This window comes from Bubalus kerabau, chromosome 6, assembly GCF_029407905.1.
Source record: "Bubalus kerabau isolate K-KA32 ecotype Philippines breed swamp buffalo chromosome 6, PCC_UOA_SB_1v2, whole genome shotgun sequence".
NCBI lineage: Eukaryota > Metazoa > Chordata > Mammalia > Artiodactyla > Bovidae > Bubalus > Bubalus kerabau.
The window spans coordinates 79183501-79205814 of NC_073629.1; the positions used below are offsets into that span (position 1 = coordinate 79183501).

General features: G+C 40.4%; 1 protein-coding gene and 1 non-coding gene across 2 annotated transcripts in view; both read right to left on the reverse strand.

The window, feature by feature from the left end:
• Positions 1–22314, reverse strand: part of SGIP1 (SH3GL interacting endocytic adaptor 1) — a 236717-nt gene that overhangs the window by 212698 nt on the left and 1705 nt on the right. Inside the window, exon 2 of the mRNA XM_055585555.1 lies at positions 19345–19476. Coding sequence (XP_055441530.1) covers positions 19345–19476 — 132 coding nt within the window. The remainder of the gene's footprint in view (positions 1–19344; positions 19477–22314) is intronic.
• TRNAS-GGA (transfer RNA serine (anticodon GGA)) lies at positions 13353–13425 on the reverse strand. Its single transcript has one exon. It is a non-coding gene; the product is annotated as a tRNA-Ser (tRNA).

Sequence of the window (22314 nt, forward strand, 5' to 3'; positions counted from 1 at the left end):
AACTACACTGTTGTTTTTCCTGCTCTAACTAAAGAACTTGTAAAGAGGACAAGAAACACAGCACATAGGTTAAAAAGCAATACCTAGGGCTGTATTTGTATTTACTGCAGAATAAATAGCATAAATGCCCTATTTTGGGTTTATAAATAAACTTGGAGAAGATCTGCAAATTTTTACACATTTCTAAAATATGCATTTTATTATAGTTATTGAGGACCGAAAAATCTGTTAGGAATATTAAAATCAAAAGCAGTGTTAAGTCTTACTACAGTAAAGTTACTAATATGGAATTGGGAACTATTAACCTTTTCCAAACCACAGAGTCAGAATGACTTTATATCTTATATCAAACAAAAGTGAACTGGTGATTGAATTGCCTCTAAAAATGCTATAAAATAAAAATTCTATGATGTGCCCAACGGATTGTTAAGCAAAGGGGGAAATAGATTTCTCATTCTAGCATAGGAAACATGCTTTAAGTACTGAAAAGGTATTGCAAATTTCTCTGAAATGTCCAGTGCAGTTTATTAGTTTGCTTTATCATACAGTGCCACAGAAAACTATAATGTAAAATGCGAGAAACTGGAAACCAATTTGATTAAAAAGAATCAGAACAAAAACCCCCTGGACATAGTTTTTACCTCTGCAATCATCTACTCATTTTTATTACCCAGAAAATTTTATGTGAGGTATTAAGGATGTTTTATAGTATATAGAGAAATTGGACAATAATCTCAAATTTACCATCTACCTTGTGAGAAGAAATAGGTAAGCATGCTGTGATTGTAACAGTTACCCATCAGTTGTGATGATATCACTGTTTTTCTTGATGTGGCAATATGTTGGATATAATTTCTCAAAGGTTAAAAATTTGAAAGACAGTATTACTAAGTTTGAGAGTCAGATCGGTGTTCAAGTCCTAAATATTTAGGCAAGTCATAAATTCTCTCAATGGGCTTCCCTGGTGGCTCAGTGGTAAAGAATCCACCTGCCAATGCAGAAGATGTAGGCTTGATTCCTGGGCTGGGAAGATCCCCTGGAGAAGGAAATGGCAACTCACTCTAGTATTCTTGCCTGGGAAATTCGATGGACAAAGGAGCCTGGCGGGCTATAGTCCATGGGGTCGTAAAACAGACATGACTTAGCAATAACAACAAACTCTCTTACACTCGGTTTTCTTTTCTTATAATGGGAATAATTATCATAGTATCAAACTCAGAGAATTATTGTGAAGATTAAATGAGAAAAATGCTTATAAAGAATTTAAGAACAGTTTGTGGAATATAGCAGGGGCTCAAGAAATGGTAGCTAGTTTTAAATACATTGATAAATCTGAACTCTACCCGAACATTGCCTCCTCCTGGGGAGGGCAGTAGTTATAGCAGTACTTACTTGTTAAGAGCAATTGTGAAATATTTCAGGGATAATGCCATTCTCAATCTTTCTTAGTATACAACATTGGAGATCTAGGATTATTCTAGGGCAGCTATCTTTCTATAAGCTCTAATTAGGGAATAGGAAAAAAGGAAGGGAGAAAGAAAGTCAGTTATGGACAACTTCAGAAGCAGAGGTGATTCAGAGCTGATGGCTATAAAAAACTGTTCATCTCACTCATCAGCTGGGAAAATCAACAATTTACCATGCATAGATGTATGTATAACATAGGCACTGACAATTTAAAAAGTTAAAACCAGTTTCACAGCCTTTAAAAATGAAGAAATGAAAAACTCTGAGGATTTGATTTATGGTGTTAGCTCTAAGACAGTGATGAATAAGAAAGACTTACTGGATATCAACGGGAAGAAATATTCCCTCAGGCTTTTAATTCGGCCAGAACAGGTGCTTATGGTGTCAAGTGGGTGTAGCCACGGGCTCTTCAAAAGGGCTTAAACAGAGAGGGAGGCATTCTCCTTTTCTTTTGGAAAATCTAAAATGTTCATCTTCCCTTCTGGAACTGCCTAGCAACAAGGCACTTGTCATGTTGGGATTTGGTGGCATTCATTCAGGAGATAAAGCAATAAGATTAGGAGATCAGGAGCCTTCTAAGGAATCTGGGAGTGTCAAGGAATGGCTGGAACTCAAAGTGGCTAGTCTGAGAAACTACTCAGAAAGGTCATTAGGTAAAAAGTAGGTAAACTGGCAGGGGTCAGGGAGCACAGACGCAGAGCAGTTCCAGGCAAATCCCTGAGAACATAGTCGATAGACATGTTTGGACCACCCTGTAGCAACTTCTGGGAAAGCTCACTGAATGAAGGATATATACATGTGGTCATGGAGTGCATGTGGTATTAACAATGACAAAAACAATGATAATATAACAATAGCAACTATGATCGATTGAATGCAAAGGTCATAGGAAATATTTTTCATGCACAGTGTCATTTAATGCTTGCAATGACTTTGACTCACCCCCAACTTTGACTCACCCCACCTTACCAGGTTAGGACCCATATCTGAAAAGTTCTGTGACGTGGAAAACAAACTTACTTATGGTTACCATATTGGAAAGGGGATCAGGGAAGGATAGATAAGGAGTTTGAGATTAGCAGATACAAACTACTATATATAAAGTAGGTAAATAGCAAGGTCCTGCTATATTGCACAAATTATTTAATGTGGATTTCTTTTCTAGAGTTTTCTGGTATCTTCTGTCTTAATGGCAACCCACTTCAAGTTAGCACATTGAAGGATAGAGCTCGTTGCTTTACTTGACAAACTTTGACTAAGATATTTAATATCCTGAAATAAACCATGATGTAAAAGTATATATATATAAGCATTTATATATATATATGAATCAATTTGCTATATAACAGAAACTAACATAACATTGTAAATCAACTATATTTCAATAAAAATATATGAATAAATGGCTCTGTCAGAACCCCGTTCAGTGCTTCCTTCATAGCATTTTGCTCACTTGGAATCACTTCATCATCTGTATTAATTTTATGTCTTTGTTACTATACTGTAAACTCCAGAAGGTCTGATGTTTGCTCACCATAGACACTTAGTACCGAGCACAATATTTTGAACCTGAATAAATACTTGTTGACAATCTTATGAATTTTTGGTAGAGTAAAACCTGAAAAAAGAAAGACATCCAAAACCCCCTGAAGCTCAAGCTTGCCCAAAGGCACACGTAAGTTGCAGAAGCAGGATTTGAATCCAGGTCTGATGTGACTGCCAAGCCTGTGCAATTGTCTGCTATGAATACTGAGAAAAGCATACCAGAGTCCTAAGAATCAAGAAGACTAGAACAGGAACACGTGCCACCATCAGAAATGAAAAAAATCCAGAGAACACTGACAGTTTTGGCACCTGCAGGTAGGCAGAGAGGGCTATGTAGCTGGAGGCGTGCACGGGTGTCTAGTTAACGAATGTCAGGTAATGAAATTCAGAGAGGGCAGAAGAGGTTTTCCTACAAATGGAAACATTTGTAGGAAAGAATGGAACACTGAGAGGTCAAACTCTGTCAACAGCAAGGTCTCTTAATACTTCTCTCTTTCTGATGTGGCTTGGAGAGAAAGCCTCAATGATGAAAGTCAGCTTAATAAACTAACTGATTCAGTATCAAAATGACTATCAAAGGATTGAAGTGCTTCAAAGCCATTTAAAAACAAGTACATAAACCACCCACACACACGTTGGTATACTTGGATCTTTAATATCTTCCATTTTTCACCTGTCAACATGCTTCTGAAAAAAAGAATCGAATGCCAGAGCCATTTGTATTAGAAAGAGTTGCATGAATATAGCCAAATTAATTCTCATTTTGAGCCCTCAGATCTCAGCACAGATAGCACCAAGCTCTTGGGGGAAAGGTACCACAATTCCTTCCAATCTCTCTTAGCTTTCCCAAAATGAGCATAAAATTTAAGTTATATCAGAGTATTTATTACTCATACACAGATGCAAGACAATCTCCTCTCAAAAAAAAAAAAAAAAAAAAAAAAGGAAAGAAAGAAGAAAAAAAAACCCAAACCAAAAAACAGCCCTTCTCCCCTCCCAAACCAGAGTGCCATCTGTAGCCACTCAAACTCATCCAACATCCACTGTAATTGTTTAAAGACATAAATGGAAGCATGACCTTCTCCTAAAACTCCTCCAGTGGATTTCCACTGCCTCAGAATAAATTTTAGATCCACCTCTGTTGCTCATTAATACATCCCTGACCTGAATCTTGTCTTCTTTCTTTATTGCCTCCTTCCTGCTCCTTCCCTGATCTCCAGCCAACCTGGCTTTCCTTTTGTTCCTTAAGCATATCAAGTCCTAGGTCTCTGACCCTTGCAAGCCTCACTCCTGAAGGATCTTCACGTGTCACAGTGTGAAGTAGTCTCAGATCAAATGCCTTCTGGGACCCCCTAAAGAAGCATTTACCACCATTTCCCATTCTCTTTCGTAGGATTCTTTTTTAAAATTGATTTTACCACCATCTGATACTGTCTTGTTTATTCATTTGCTTTGTTAGTCTTCTCATAGTAGGATGCAAGCTCCATGACAGCAAGGACTCTCTACATCTTGCTCACCTGTACCCCATTCCTGGAACTATACCTGGATGCGAGCTCACAGCATCCCAATGCCACCACTCTGTATCTTAGTCAAAGTCTGTCAAGAAAGCAATGGGCTCTATTCTTCAATGTGCTAACTTGAAGTGAGTTGCCATGAAGACAGAAGATACCAGAAAACTCTAGAAAAGAAATCCACGTTAAATAATTTGATCTGGCACTTAGATTGAGCACAGTAGACTTTGTTGAAATTATATATTGGGCTTTGTAACTAAGGCAACATAGATTTTAGTTGGACACACTTTTAAATATATTTTAAATTGTCCCAACTACAAATTCACCATTAGAAATAATATTTTTACCGTTTAATAGAATGATATACTATTGCATTCCCTGTTCAAATAAATAACTCACCAAATTAAGAAAGATGTTTCTCTTCTGGTATCCAGAAATGAAGAAAATCATTAGTCTGCTTGAAAGGTGGAAGGTACAGGGGGAGGGTTTAACTCTAGTGGGGACACATTCTGAAACCCTAGTACTAGATCACAGACTCTTAAAACTAGTAAGCACCTTCAAAATTACCTAATCTAACCTTTCACTTGAAAACAGAGCTTCCTAGATATCAAATGTAATAACAGTTCTAATACTACATTATATGAAAATTTGTAGCTTTCAAAATACTTTCATATGTATTTTATGCTTGATATTTATAATCTAGTGAGAAAGGCAGCAAAGTTCATATCATTTACCATCCTACATTTGGGACAATAAAGAGATAGTGACTTGTTCAAGTACATAGCCAGAACCTTGAAACAAGCTGTAAAAAATCAATGCCTACCCACCTGGAAAATTCTTGACCTCATCCCCACAGCTAATAAAGAATGGTGCCAAAAGATGTTAGAATTTTTTGAATTAAAATAAATTTTTATTTCTACTCTTTGCTTTCTCTTCCCAATGTTATATGGCTATCCAAGGTCCCTTGGACAGCAAGGAGATCAATCCAGTCAATTCTAAAGGAAATCAACCCTGAATATTCACTGGAAGAACTGATGCTAAAGCTGAAGCTCCAATACTTTGGCCACCTGATGAGAAGAGCTGCCCCACTGCAAAAAAATCCTGATGCTGGGAAAGATTGAGGGCAAGAGGAGAAGGGGTGATAGAGGATGAGATGGTTGGATGGCATCATCAACTCAATGGACATGAGTTTGAACAAGCTGCAGATGATGAAGGAGAGGGAAGCCTGGTGTGCTGCAGTCCATAGGTTCCCAAAAAGTCATCCACGACTCAGTGACTAAACAAAACCAAAGTCATCTCTACTGGTTGGGGTAGTGCCAGGACTAAAACCCAATACAAAACTTGTACTGCCTCACCAAGCTAACTTATTAAATGAAAGCCAAGAATTCATACCATTTCATGAGACTTGATATGAGCCATTCTAGCTCAAAACACTCATCAGTCTCCAGTTAAGTCTAAATGTCTAACACCAAAGAAATAGTAAAATAATGTATGATGTTATGGAATAGTATACAACCAACAAAATAATGTCTTTGGAGATAATATCATAAGGGTCATAATGACAGCTAACATTTGTTGATCAAACATTTACTCTGTGCCAAATACTATTCTTTAACTACATCATGTATCACATGTACTATAAAAATAATAATAACTATAGATAACATATCAAGTTCATTTAATCCTTATAATAACCTTTTCACTAGGAATTATCTTATATAGAAGAACAAACTGAGGACAGAAGGGTTAAAATATTTTCCTAAGCTAGCATAGTGGGCAAGGGTAGAGCAATCAGGATTTGAATCTGGGAACTTTGACTCTAGTTCCCATGCTGTTAACAAATATCCACGCCTAGGATAGTGATTACAATCTAATGGAAACTAAAAAAGTTATATGTATAAACATAACACATTGGTTTTTATCATAAAACTACTAAGAGCTAGCATTTATTGAGTGCTTACTTAATACCCCAGATAAGTTCCAAGTACGATCTGTATATAAATCTTATTTAATTCTCCACCATCTTGCAGTAGGTATTATGTCCTTCACTTTACTGATGAGATTGCTGAGGCTTAAAGAGCTTCAGACTGTCTCTTCCCAAAGTCCATATTCTACACTCAACAAATGGCAGCAGCAGTTATTGTTATTTTCTAATAATGAGATTACTGTTGATTTCAATTTCTTCTTTGTATCTTTCAAAGTTTTCTACAATGAAACCTTGTCTTCATCTTCCTTAAAATGAGAGGAACACAAATAAAAGAGGCAGAATGTGTGAGATACTAGATTTAAGTGCATGCTCCTGGAACCAGAGTGTGGCTCTCTGCCAGAGGGAGCCTACGCAGCAGATGGATGCTTTGGGGAGAGCAGAGTGAACAGAGTTCTGGGTACTTCCTGGCATCCAGGAACCAGGCTGATGTCTTCTATGTGCCCAACAGAGTAATGCTGAGTAAGTCTTTACTATGGACCAATACTCTTCTAAATGTCTTACATGTATTAACTCATTTAATTTTCATGGTAACTGCATGCTGGGTTGCTTGAATATCCTCCATAGGGTCTGTGATCCCTTGACAGGACTCATTCATTCATTCACTGGATATTTATTGAGCACTTACACATGCCACGCATTGGTGATACAAAAATGGTCCCAGCTCTGACAGAGTCCTTGGTCCTTGGGGAAGGCACAAAGTACGTACATGAACAGAAAATAGCAGCTAAGATTTATTGAGAGATTAACACTTTGCCTCAACACAACATCATACATAAGTTTCTACCTAAGTTTCTAGCCCACCAATCTGTTCTGTGGATTTTGGCCTTACTATGCTGGTCTCCATGATCAAGTGAAAAATTTCCTTAAAAATCTCTCTCCCTCTCTCTCTCAGCTTATTGCTTCTGTATCTCTGGAGAACTCTGATTGCAAGACATGAACTTTCTGTTTAATCCTTAAGACTTTTATGTGATTAAATTACCATGAAAAAGATACAGTTAATATCACTCTTGGGCTTCCCAGGTGGTGCTAGTGGTAAAGAACCCACCTGTCAATGCAGGAGACAAAAGAGATGCGAGTTTGATACTTGGGTTGGGAATATCCACTGGAGGAGGGCATGGCAACCCACTCCAGTGCTCTTGCCTGGAGAATCTCATGGACAAACTAGCCTGGCAGACTACGGTCCATGGGGTTGTAAAGAGCTGGACATGACTGAGTGACTAAGCACATCACTCTCACTTTCCAGATGAGAAAACATGTTCACTGACTTCCTAAGGTCACACACATGAGATTTAACCTAGGTCTGACTGACTCCAAAGTCAGGGCTCTTAAACCTTCTGCTACTTGGCCTTGAAGAGTGGGGATTGAGAACTAAATCAGCACAAGGCAGGGAGCACCTCACCCTCAACCTAGGAGAATGTGGGAAGGCTTCCTTCCTTGAAGGGGTTGCTTTTGTTTGACCTTGAATGATCAGAACAGAATGTCACCACACAGAGAAGGAAATGGACAGCATATGCAAGGGAAAGAGAAGGCAAGGAGCTCCTGTCTGGCCCAGGTGATGAGACACAAGGGTATACAGTAGCCCACGAGTGAAAATGTTGCCCAGCACACAAAGACATTTGGACCTTGCCTTTAAAGCATGAGGAACAATCAAAGGCAGGTGAGGAAAGTGGCTTCTCTGATGGCTGTGAAGAGGATGGATTGGAAGGTGGAAACAGCAAGGTCTGGTCAGATGTGGTAGCGGGGGATGAAAAAGACAGAACAGAGTCAGGAAGGATAATCAACAGCTCTTGAGGACCTCCTGACATGAAGGAGTCAGAAAGGAAGAATTGGAAATGAATCCCAACACTGAGTCTGCCTTGGCTACTTTGTAGACACAGTTCATTGAATTAGGGGCACAACGAGGCTAAGAGAAACTTAATGATTAAGGTCAATAGCACAGGAGTAGGGTTCTACCTGCTGCAGGGCTTACAGAATACTTTCTATCATCGCTACCATATACCAGTGCTGTGGGCAATTTTTCATATGTCATTTTTCAGTGACTCACTAAGGGCATTTATAAAGGCTGGGTGTACTGGCTGCACAGCTAGACCACCAGTATTCTAGTTTTAGGCCCTGTATTTCAACTTAGGGAAACTGCTCATTGTAGGAAAAGCAAAGTGACATCATCTCAATTGGCAGAGGTGCCCTGGAATGTGATGTTGAGATAAGTGCTGAGGCCAGAGAGAAAGATGACCATGATTGATTAGTGATGTCTGCTACAGTCAATGAAGGGATAGTACAGGACATAGACACTGAGAATAGAGGATTATAGAATATGCTAGTAATTAGCAGTACAGTGAACAGAAGAGGGAACTCTGTAAGGCTTCTCTGCAATGAGATGCAGCAATAATCTACCTGAAAAGCAAAATAGCAAGCACTAATGACTAGCCACCAAAAGCTATCAGACCCACATTGTAACAACCAATCTGAGAGAGAGCCATCTGAAAAAGCAGCTGGCACATGCATCACACCCTTTTGATGTTTTCATAAATTTATGATCTCATTTGATTTTCATGACAACTCTGAGGGCAGGAGCCAGCATTACTGCTACCTGACAAATGGGGAGGGTGAGGCCAAAGAGGGTCCAGAACTCACTCAAGGTTGCACAACTATTCAGGAGATAGAGTCTTTTCAGGTCCTCATCCTTCCCTTTGCACACCCCTGACTCACAGACAGCATCTGCTGTGGCAGCCCAGGACAAAGCTATAAATGGGCTCATTGTATGTGTACTCAGCAGAGAGATGGCCCTGGGGACACATTCATTTGTGTGCCTTTGGGCAGTTACCCAACCAGCCCCAGCACCTTTGAACGTGAAAGGCACCACAGGCTCCAAGTCTTTGTCTATTCACGCTTTTGGAATCATTACTAAAGTAAACTTTGACTTGTCCTCTTATACAGGGAATAAAAATCCTCAGGAAGGTTGTTTCACTTGGCTTTGGTTTCCTCAACTGCAAAATGAGGCTGGACTTGATTGGTTCATCTTCCAGGGTAGCACACATCATCACACTTTCATGATAATGGCCAAGGCTTTCACGGAATCTCGATGAACACCCAGCTGCCCTGTCTCAGGGAGAAAGGGCTATTGTTTCCAGTAGGAGCCAGGCTTTTTGATAAAGTGTTTTGTAGAATGCAAGCTGTGAAAGTTTAGAGTCCACAGGACTAGTGATATCATATGTCCCTTCCCATGATAAAATTAGAGGAATCGGTCAGTGTCGTTGAAAGGAGCTCATTGGACTAAAACACTCCTGCTTAGCTGGACTTCTTCAGGATAGTGACTGGTCTGGAGACTCACAATCTGATAATAAAATTAACTTGTTTATTTCTGAAGAAGGCTCTTGAAATATCAGTCAAATTTAGATGATCTGTTGTTGGCTTGTCAGCCAGAGACCTGGGCTAAATTTCAAACACCAGCCATATTTTCCAATTACAGCATTATACAAATAAAGAGCACTTGACTAGGAATCAAGATTGGCTCATAAATTCTGGTTCTGCCTTTTGGTTAGGTTGTCACGTTGAACAAGTCACTTAACATCATTGAGCCTTGGATGCCTTCTGTTTGAAATGAGGATAGTAATACCTGTTTATACCACATAGAGACAGTGTAGAATAAAATACGTACATGAAGATGTGGTACTTCTATATACTAGATTTAAGCTTCTGAAGATGGAGTCTACTGCCGCCTTTTTTTTCAGTCATATTCATTGGGCCTAGCATCGTAACTGAGACTAAAGAAAAAGCTTCAGATATACCTGGTAAATGAATGAACATTTTGGAAACTTTGAGGTCTGTACATCAGATAATCTTACACCTGTGTCCTAAGTGAGCATAATTTCCTTCTACTGTTTGTTAAAGATATGTGACATGGATCACTCTGGGTCTTTAAAAAAAAAAAGCCTAAAATACTAGTTCATAATAGAAGTCTATATGAACTCAGGAGAAACAAAAGTCTCTGATACATAGTCAAAATATTTGTAAATTGGTGTGTAGTTATGATTCTGACATCATTTGTCATGGAGCTCTATCTTTTGCATGGAAATGTTCAAGTCTAGAATTGTAGTTGAACTTTGAGCTCTAACTTTGAACTTGGTACCATTAGCCAAGGTAAGAGCATGATATGCCTCTACTTACTGAAATGTGGGGGAAGAATGAGTCTGATAGGCACCATTGTAAGACAGTCATAGAACCAATGTCAGAATAACAGGCTTCTGAATACCCACCTGTTTCCTGACACATGGATAACACAGGCCCATGCAGACTGACTTCTGCAAAAGGAAACTGACTTTCCTACCATTGAAGAGGATCCAGCAATTCCACTTCTGGTTGTTCTTCTGAAGAAAACAAAAACACTAGTTCTAAAAGATATATGCATCCCAGTGTTCATCGCAGCCTTATTTACAATAGTCAAGATATGGAAGCAATCTAAGTGTCCCTCAACAGATGAATGAATAAAGAAGATATAATAAATACATGAAAAAAGTGAAAGTGTTAGTTGCTCAATCATGTTCAACTCGTTGCAACCCCATGGACTGTATGTAGCCTGGCAGGCTCCACTGTCCATGGGATTCTCCAGGAAAGAATACCAGAGTGGGTAGCCATTCCCTTCTCCAGGGGATCTTCCTTACCCAGGGATCAAACCCTGGTCCCCTACACTGCAGGCAGATTCCTTATCATCTGAGCCACCAGGGAAAGAATCTAGAAACTGCAGGAGATCCAGGTTTGAACACTGTGTCAGGAAGATGCCCCAGAGAAGGGAATGGCTACCCACTCTAGTATTCTTGCCTGGAGAATTCCTTAAGTGGTATTATTTACTTACTCAGCCATAAAAGAGAATGAAATCTTGCCATGTGCAACAACATGGGTAGACCTGGAGGGTATTGTGTTAAGTGAAATAAATCAGAGAAAGACAAATACTGTTTGTTTTCACTTATATGTGGAATCTAAAATACAAAACTGATAAACAGATATAATAGAACAGAAATAAACTCACAGATACAGAGAAAAAATTAGTGGTTGCCAGAGGGCGGGTGGGGTGGGGGAACAGGTGAAATAGGTGAAGGTACAAACTACCAACTATAAAATAAATAATAGGGATGTAATGTACAGCACAGAGAAAATCATCAATAATATAATAACTTTATATGAGTAATCTATAAAAATATTGAATCACTATATTATATACCAGACACTAATATAATATTGTAGGTCAACTATACCTCAATCAAAAAAAAAAAAAAAAAGAGAAAGGGACTCAAGGGTATGTGTGTATTTGTTCTTACTTCTCTGAGTCTCTCTCTTAAACATTCCCCTGACCTTTGCTCCAGACACACTGGCCTCCTTGCTGTTCTACCCACATTCTGAGCTTTTCACTAGCTCTCCCCGCTGCTACTTTGGATTGTTCCTCCAGATAATTACTTGACTGCTCACTCCCTTCCCTCCCTCAAGCCTTTGCTTAAATGTCTTCTCAGAGAAGCTCTGTGCAGGCAGGAATCTGTTTTATTCACTACTCAGCCTCTAGCACCTAGAACCATGTCTAACACCTAGTATGCATTCAATATACAATTTTTAATGCATAAATAGTTCTATGTTCAGAGCTACATAGGGGAGTTGCATAAGCGCATTTCTGTTTTTCAGCACAGCAAAAGCAAAGATGCAAAGCAAACTTTCAGCATACATGCAATAGGACAGTAGAGGAAGAATAAAGCAGTAAGAGCGGATAGTAATATATCTGAATCATTTTTTGTGTGTCAGGAAAAGTACGCTTTGAGGTGGGAGGAAGAGGAGTCAATTATGAGAATTTAAACCTTAGAGGGAGTGAATATGTGGAATCCAAATCATTCAGCAGATGCCAGAGACTCTTAGAGCTGGAATTTCTAGAGGGATGACGGATCAATGCTCGTACTTTGTTTGCAAGGAAACAGAACTCCAGGAAGGTAAAGTAATCCTCTCCACACATAGCCGAGAAGTCACAACACTTAAGACTCAAACCTAAGTCTGATGCCTGGGTCCATGGTCTTTGAAACAAAAAATCCAATCTGCACAAATTCAGTGAACATATTGAGTTTCTAAGATTCACAAATTCTCCAGTCAAGACTAATTTGGCATCTGAAAAACCTCACATCCATCACATGCCACTGCATGCACAAATATGTCATACAACGTTACATTTGTTTACACACATTAATTTACTTACAATACTTTCCCAAATTCCAAATGCCTGGCTCTATAGGCATTATTTTCAGATCTGGTCATAAGCCAGGAAAAAGGAAATAGAACCCAGAATGAAAAGGAGGAATTGAAGAATGAGATAAGTGGAGAAAGGAAGGCAAAGATACAAGGAAAGCAGAAGGGAGAGAAAAAAGAAAAAAATGTACAGGGTATTGACAACAATGCCTGTGGGAATATCTTTGAATAGCTCTGCTATAACTTGTCTCTTTCCATTATGAAATCATTTCCTTGGCGCTAATCCCCAAAATAATTCAAGCTCAAGTACATATTTTCAAATGGACTATTTCTTTTCTTTGGCTTCTCCAAAGGTATTATCTGTATCTTACAACTAGCACTCCACAATACGTATATTTCCCTAGTTTTCTCATGTTTATAGATCTTGTTTCTCCAGGAAAAATATAGATTTGAAAATTTATTTTTGTTATATTCACCATAAGTGAAAGTGAAAGGAAGTGAAGTCGCTCAGACGTGTCCGAATCTTTGCGACCCCATGGACTATAGCCTACTAGGCTCCTCCCTCCATGGGATTCTGCAGGCAAGAGTACTGGAGTGGGTTGCCATTTCCTTCTTCAGGGGATCTTCCTGACCCAGGGATCGAACCCGGGTCTCCTGCATTCCAGGCAGATGCTTTAACCTCTGAGCCACCAGGGAAGCCCATATTCACCATAATACCCCAAATAATACTTTACAATGTACACTATTAAGTGATCAGTCACTTACATCTGGTTTTATTCAGTTAGTCAATAAACATCTAAGCATCCACTCTGCATAGCGAGATAAGAATAGAGAGGGAAATGATGGACCTAATTCCTGCCCTCATGGAGCTTACCTCTGAGTCAGAGATTCAGCCTGTTAAACAGAGATTCAGATCTGTTAAATAGCTTTTAGGAAAGACAGGAGACCAAGATGGACTCGGTGCACAGGGTGTGTGTCTGGGAGCTTGGGATGACAAGGATGGGAGGGAAGGCCTCCAGACAAGGTAGCAGTATTGCTGGGACCACAAGAGAATCAGTTACTCCGTGAGCTGGAAAAACAGTGTTCTTGGCAGGGCAAAAGCCCTGAGGCAGGAAAGTATTTGCTCTAGACAATCTGAGACAGGTAACAAAGCCGTTGGTGTATGTGACATACTAGATGAGCTTGATGAAGCCCAGGAGGCCAGAGCTCCTGGCTCCTGTAACTCCTTTACAATCATATTTCTCCCTTTCTTAATTCCACTTGTGAGTTTCCATAATGCAAGCGGGGCTTCCCTGGTGGCTCAGTGGTAAAGATTCTGCCTGCCAATGCAGGTTACATGGCTTCGACCTCTGGGCGGGGAAGATCCATCCCCTGGAGAAGGAAATGGCAGCCCACTCCAGTATTCTTGACTAAAAAATCCCATGAACAGAGGAGCCTGACAGGCTACACAGTCCATGGGATTGCAAAGAGTTGGACATAACTGAGCGACTGCAAGGAGATCCAACCAGTCCATTCTGAAGGAGATCGGCCCTGGCATTTCTTTGGAAGGTATGATGCTGAAGCTGAAACTCCAGTACTTTGGCCACCTCATGCGAAGAGTTGACTCATTGGAAAAGACTGATGCTGGAAGGGATTGGGGGCAGGAGGAGAAGGGGACGCCAGAGGATGAGATGGCTGGATGGCATCACTGACTCGATGGACGTGAGTCTGAGTGAACTCCGGGAGTTGGTGATGGACAGGGAGGCCTGGCATGCTGCGATTCATGGGGTTGCAAAGAGTCGGACACGACTGAGCGACTGAACTGAACTGAACTGAGCGACTAAGCACAGCACAACACAGCACAAACCACAATTATGAAAGTAAAATTAAACATAATTTTAAAACCCAGCATTTAGAGTCTCTAAAAGTTCTAAAAATACCCAAAGAAATTCCTTTGAAATTTCTCTCCATCTCCTCATTGTCCTCTAGTAAACCTTCTTGCCCTCAAATAGCAATATGAGAAACCGAAAACACATTTAATGGCATTGTTTTCTTTTGGCTAACTACTATATAAAATGTCATGTTCTTTATACATTTCATGGCAAATATTTAGTTTCAGGTAAATAATCTTTGATAGACTTAGGGAATCCAACCACTATTTATATCATTATTGCTACAGAAAAATTTGTTTCAAGTGACTGCTTCACAGACAAACTCAGAAACATAAAAACTGAGTTGCTGACTTCCTGCAACTTGTTTATTTGAAACATGGATAGCATATGTGCCAAATCCAACGGAGAAAATTATTCACAGTCTTCTAGCATGGTTTATCTAAGTTAATCTTTTTTAAAGACTACATGTTCTTTTAGAGATTTAAAGTTGACCTTGGGAATTAGATGGGAATTTATACATAAAAGGAGGCTTTTTCCAACCCTGAGCCCTTTAAGAAGGAGAGAAATTGCATAAGGAATGGAATATATATTAAAATCTCATATGCCTCCTTAAGATTTTCCAAAATAACATCACTATTTCTGGGAAGGGAATTGATAGAAAAGTGAGAAGCAGTCCCTTTAAAACTTCTGGCTACTGCTGCTGCTGCTAAGTCGCTTCAGTCGTGTCCAACTCTGTGCGACCCCATAGACGGCAGCCCACCAGGCTCCGCCATCCCTGGGATTCTCCAGGCAAGAACACTGGAGTGGGTTGCCATTTCCTTCTTAGCTAACTACAAAATGAATAGTTGCAGCTTCAAAATGCTTTGTTCCTTTTTGATTATAGCAAAGAATTTTCCAAACAAATAAACTTCATTCCTAGATAGGGGAAAGAAAAGCTCTTACCATTACAAGGTTCATTGTAACAACAGAAGATTAGTTAACCTAGAACTGCTTAAATTTTTCTAAACATTGATTTTGGAGATAATAGGTATTAAGAAGGAATTGAGAAATGTGATTCTGTGAATACTCATATTTAAAAAAGAGACAGATGCAACCAATAAAACTTAACTCCTAGTTTTCAATCAGGTTAACATGTCCACTTCAATACAAAGCAAAAAGAAAAAGTTCGTATTTAAAATGTTATGGGGGATCAAAACTAGGAGATTTGTGATGAACATGGGTCCAAAATCTGTTCTCCTATTTTTTTACCTCAATGTATTAGTTTTTATTCTTGCAATTTAGAAAAAGTACTGCAGAAGCACTCAGTACAAAATACACTTACTGATAGGCTATTATGACTAATAAAGACAATAAAATTTATTAAATTAATCTGCACATTGCAATTAAACCCAGTGAATCCTTAAAATATGCTTGTTAACTTTAAAAATTATTTTAGGATTAAACCATTGGCACCCCCAAACTTTTCTTTTCAGTAAAACATCTAAGAGCCTGAATAGGGAACTGAAAACATCAGCACTTTTAGTCCAGTTCTGCCAGGCAAGGGAAAACTTCCCATACTGCCTTACAAATTAACAAACGTCCCTGGAAACCCTGACTCAGTTTCACTTACCTTAAAAAAAAAGTAGCTAAAAGGTCATTTTCAAACTTTAATAATAACATATGTTAAACAACAAAATCCTTGAATAGTTGCTCTAATCACACAGACTGCATTGTAAGCTTGGCCAGTACACACACCCTTTATGAGTATTAATAATTCCGTTTGCTCATCCTCTTTCCCTTCATAGTCATAATACTTAAGGCTCCACATCACATGATATTCTTTAGGAAAGACCCAATACTAACCATTGCCAAAAAAATTTTTTTCAATGTAGAAATCAACAAATCAAGTCCCTTAAAATACACTTTTGAAAGAAAAATATTTGAAAAGAGTCATGGAGCCACACAAAGTATAATACCAGTAACATGCTTGAGGTCCCTGTAGAATTATTTCACTGCCTTCTGTGATACTGGACCCAGTAGAGAGGTACTAACAATGCTTCTCTATGGTCAGAATTTCCAATAGACATTGAATGAATGGAACATATATCCTATTCCATCAAAATGAGAACACAAAAGTAAACCATGAGCCATTCTGATGAATATCTGTTTACTCTTGCTTTACACAAAGTAGAGAAGCAGCTTTGAAAAGTTGCCATGGCCATGTTTTTCCTGAGCAGTAGACATTAATAAATACCAAAACACATACACACAAATGCAAATGTGAGTTCTCTCTCTTTCTAGAATAATGTATATAGGCAGATGACATATGTGTGTATAACTGTGCATGAGTGTGTGTGTGTGTGTGATTGTGTGTGTCACATGTACTAATTGAGAAGAGACAGCATTTTAACTATCTGGATGTTTGGTTACACATTCTCTGAGCCCACTGATGTTTGGTAGACGGCTGCCATGACTGGATTTTTGGTTCCTTTTAGGAGGTTTCTTATCTTTCCAAGGCTATCTTGATAGATAGAAGCCTAGAGAAGAGTTAAGTTGGAATGATAACTGCTATGACACACTTTCAGAGTAAGAGCATTAAAGAGGTGAAATTGTGAGATGCAGTATCAGAAACTTGCATATATTGGCAGAAAGGCTGGCATTTAAGTTGGAAGGCCATTGATAGGCAAACTGGACTTCTGGTTAAGGTTCCCACCAGCCTTTCTAAAGTCATTGAACCAAGAAGATAATAAGTCTTGAATAGCACTGAAGCAGGAACTATAGGTAGATTAAAAAACATTAGTCTCATTTACATTTTTAAGCACTGGACACACCTGTCCAATTTCTTTTGCAAGGATCTGATGGATGGGAACCGCACCCCTAGTGTCACCTTTAACTCCTAACAGTGCTAAGATAACATCCTTCATTAGATAAATTTGGCAAATGCAGAGCAATAGTGTTAATTCAGCTCCAACACAAGTCTTTGTTACAGTTCTCCTTTCAGTGTAGTCAGCCCAGATAAGCTTATCACAGGGCTTTGAACTGACATTCTGGGATAGCACAATAGACAATATTACCAGAAGAATCCTTAACAAGCATAAAAAAATATCACTTCCTTCAGAGATAATTTCAGTCCATAGTTTATAAGGCAAGAAGTAAATCTTCCAAGTCCCTGTGTAAGATTAAAATCTAATCAGAATGTATGTGGATTTATTAAGAAATGCCACATGAAATTTAGCTGGAGAAATCTAGTACCTCTGTAGACACATTTTTTTTTTCTGAAGAGGGCAATGCACATGAGCTTCTAATTGAAAACTCCCTCAGTAATGCTCTTTCTGTTTGTCTTGCCTTGTTATTCAAAGGTTAAATTCAGTTTGAATTAATGAAAATGATTTAATCTTGATCATTAGTAAACTTAGTTTATTTAGGCCAGTGTTTAAAGAACTAGCTTAAGAACCCTTCGCAAACAAGACCAGGCTCCATAACAAAATGATACCCAATCTCTCTTTTAAGGTTATTTTCTAAAATCTGTGGGCCATGACTGTAGAATTCTTCACTCCCCCAAATCACATTAACCATGTTTGACATGATGACAGACAGAGCAAAAAGAATTCATTTCTGCCAAATAAGTATAGGCAACACTGCTGTTTTTCTTTTTTTTCCACAACCATTCTCTTCTTATTCCATTTTGGTAAATTTCTAAGGAATGTTTCAAATCTGTAAGACAGACCTTGACTTAAGAGGTGGCCTCTCTGCCATTTTCACAGCAGATTTGAGACCCATTATGCACTCGTTTCTGCATTGTGAAATCCAGGCTGGGGACAAATTTCTGCCTGTCATCTTAGGAAAGGCCAGGAGTTTTGCACCATCCTGTAGTGTGAAAGCAGAAAATCAAAGCCAGAGTAGGGCTGCCTGCTTCTTTCCTAATCAGCTTGCTGCTTTTCTGAGGCAATCTTGGTTGTCACCATGTCAAGCTTAGATGGGTAGTTTAGTAGAATAAAATGTAGTTTAAACAACATCTCTCCCAGGAAAGTTCCTCTTTACACTTAATATTGAATGCAAAAAGCTAATCAGTTAATTTGATGCTTGGCTAAGAACCATGACACAGGGAACGCATTTAAGAAGCACAAAATTCTTCTTAAAAAAACCTGATAAGAGCCCGAATAAGAAGACAAGAGTCCCAGATATTTTCCTCACATCATTCATTCTGTTGCAATGACAGCCCCCTACAACTAGAGCCTGTGGACAAAATGAAACCCCTCACCCCAAGGGTATGCTGTAAATTGCAGAGATAAAAACATCTTAGAAGAATTTTTAAAATTTTTAAACAGTTCACTGAAAATGACAGTATGGATAACTGTGTCAATGACCTCTCCTGTCTACTGTCAATTTCAGAAGACAAGTTTCCACTGTAAATGTTTAATCAGTGTAGTCCCAGGAACCCAGAGCAGAAAACCTTATCTTCTCTCCCAACTTCTCTGCTTTGCAAGCTCTTTCCTAGCTCTATCTCAGTTCTTTGCAAGCACTTTAGGTTTTTCTCTCTCATAAGAGCTGGGAGCTCTGTAGGTTCTGAGCTAAACAGAAGCCCTGTGGTTTGATTCCATTAGTCTGAGCCCTGGTCCGCTGCAAGCAAACTGCAGCATTTCTGTTTGCACATCCTGGCAACCGGGTTCTAGACCAGCCACAAACACAGGCTGCACACATATTTCAACGCTGTTCTCCCCAAACCTTGCCTGTAGCCAGTCAACCACAACAGAAAGCATCCTACCTTCCATCATGGTGGCAGAATTGCATTCCTTAATTTCCAAAGAGTCTGAAAAAACACAGGAGGATACGATTCCAGGTCTCAGCTTAAGTCCTCGCAAAGCTGCTGCCGCCGCCGAGAGATCTGCTGTGTCCGCTGCTGAAGCCAAAGGAGACAAGAGTTAACCCCAAAGATAGGCCATGGATGCTGCTGGTGCTGCTTCACCTACAGGCTCCCAGGAAGATGCTGCGAGAGAAAGGGAGAGGAACAGGCAGCCGGCCGAGCTGCACCGCCTGCGTTGCCTCGGCCAATCCCTTCAGCTCTGGACCGCGTCACATGGTAGCCAGCCCGCATCTCCTGACACAATACCCCGGGAGAGCACACAGAACCTATTTCCCGTCCCCATTCCCCTCCACCCCCATCCCCTCCGGCTTGTCACCAAATGCACAGCCCCTTCCCCACCTGGTGACGCACTTCCCCCGCCCCTCCTCTTCTTCTTAAGCTTATCGCAGCGGCTGGGTACCCAAGATTAATTATCAGACGCCGCCACCTTCACCGCGGACTCGGGCATGAAAGGAGCACCTAAGTGACTCGCTGCGGAGGGGAATTATTATTATTATTTTAAAGAAACATTTCTTAATAATTCCGTGCAGCCTGGAGTCTTGGCAGCGCACGCTCAAGCTCCCATTCCCATCTCCCTTTGCCCTGAAGGAATTCCAAATGTCAGTATCTGTGGCCTCCGCACACATCTGTGACTCTCTCTCTCATTCAGGAGAGAAAACTCAATCCGGCTGACGTCACATCATAAACAATTATCCCCAAAAGGATGGTGCAGAAGAAATTTCACCCCAGCTGCCTTCAAGAGAGCCAGGGGATTAATCGCGCATGACATGCCGAAGGGCTGGGAACTGTCATTAAAACAAAGAAACAAAAGAACCCACCCGAGTGGCGCTCTGGAATCGCACTGGCAACGCATGAGATAATTTCTGGGGCGGGAGGCGGGAGAGAGCGGAGCAGGCAGAGAGGGAGGCCTCAGATGGACTACAGCTAGCCGTGCGCGCCGCTTCCTCCCTACTGGACCCGGGCAGCAGGACGCCACGGGGACCGCAGGGCGCAGCTCTGCTCCGCAGCGTTCGAGTCCAGCCGCCAGCGCATCCTTCCGGCCCAGCGCGCACGTGAGCCGCCGCGCAGCCCCAGGTGGAGAGTGGGCGCTACTACCCACTGCGGTCCCTGTAGGAAACCCAACTTTCTTCTAAATGACACTTCGCCCCCTCCCCCTCAAGCACCTCTAGGATCTATCTGCAGGCCTGCAAGCTCATTCATTCACTCCAGTGGGGATCCGGAGGGGGACCCAAGTGTGGAGCCCTGGCCCGAGGGACGGGTGGAGTCCCGGTTATACAGCTTCCAGGGATGGGCTCTGGGCGCCGTGCTGCTGCTTATGTGGGAAAGGTTATGACACCTCGGCTGCTGGGTTGAGACTGTCACCTGACTGGTCCCTAGGGATCCGGGAGCCTTTCAGAGGGCTCCCAAGTACCAGAGGGTCTGGAGTTCCTCAGTTCCATTCTAGCGAGCTTAGCCCTCAGAGCGCTGAGGAAGCAGAGGGCAGGCGGAGTTTGGGAGGGAGGAGGAGACAGAAGGAAGATGGGAAAGAAAGGAAAGGCCTCTTCAGAACCCTAGGAGACAACAGCACAAGCCGGCATGTCTCCCTCTACAATCTGGCGACGTGACTAGGAGAAAGGCCATTACATCACAGAGCAATTGTGAACATCAAAGGAAATAACGTCAAGAAGTAAGGTGCTTTGCACATCAGGGTTGAATCTCCAATACTATTGTTAATTATTTATATTATACATCTACCCATGAACTTTTGATATTGCCCAACCGTGGACATAGTCTAGTTCTTTCTATGAGAGCAAATATTCTATGAGAGAGGTATTGGCGGCTGAGAACTACTAGAGAAAATATAACTAGAAGAGCTAACTGAAACCATATTAACAGATGAAAAAACTTCAGTTCCTTAGCAACTTAGAAGTTTTGAAAAACTCCTTGTTCTCCATAAGGACACATATTTCAATGGCCTTGAAATTTCAAAATGAAACTCTGCAGGAGATACAGACACTTATGCCTTTCCCCTTATATCTGTGAAGCAGTTGAATTTTAAAAGAGGGAAGAATTCTGAAGCAAAACATGGTCTTGAGTACAACTTACAGTTCTCTGAAAACTGCAAGGGTATTATTGCAAAAAGCAGATTGATTAGTGTAGGAGTCTTTAGCCAAACATTTTTTAATGGTTAAGAATATGGATAGATATTAGTGTCAAACAGACTGAGATCAAGTTCTGTCTCTGTCACTTCATGAGCTCTGTGACCCTGGACAAGTTATGTAATTCTCTGTGACTCACAGCTTCCTTATTTGTGAAATGGAGATAATAGTACCAAGTTCATAGGACTATAAATAGTACTAATAACAAATCTTTATTAATGACTTACTGTGCGCTAAGCAGTGTCCTAAATACTTTGCCAGTAAATTACTTAGTATTGTGTCTGGAGCATAATAAACCCTTCATATTGTCTTTTTAAGATTATTTCTACCAAAGGGCTACCAGAGGCATCAAAGAAGCTTGTAGCCAACTAAGAGTTCTACCACATACACAGAGAACAACTTAGTGAAAGATTAGGTGATGCATCCAGAGGTGTAATGTTATTAGAGAGTTCTCAGAGACTGCTGTGTAGAAGAGTGATTACTGAATAATATAGGGAACTCTTAATTAGAAAATTGTCTTAATATGGAGTCTGGAGGTAAGTGGAGGCCCTGAAGTGCAGGGGTAGGCAACATTGTCAAAGATGTAAGGGGAAAGGAGAGCCAGGGAAACCCAGACTGCCTGCCTTTCCTCAACTAATGTGAGTTTTACAGTGTGTTAGAGCAAACCTCTCCGATTCAGTGTGGGCACACATCAGTTTTGTTTACCACTAGACAGAAACAGGAAGTGGAGAAG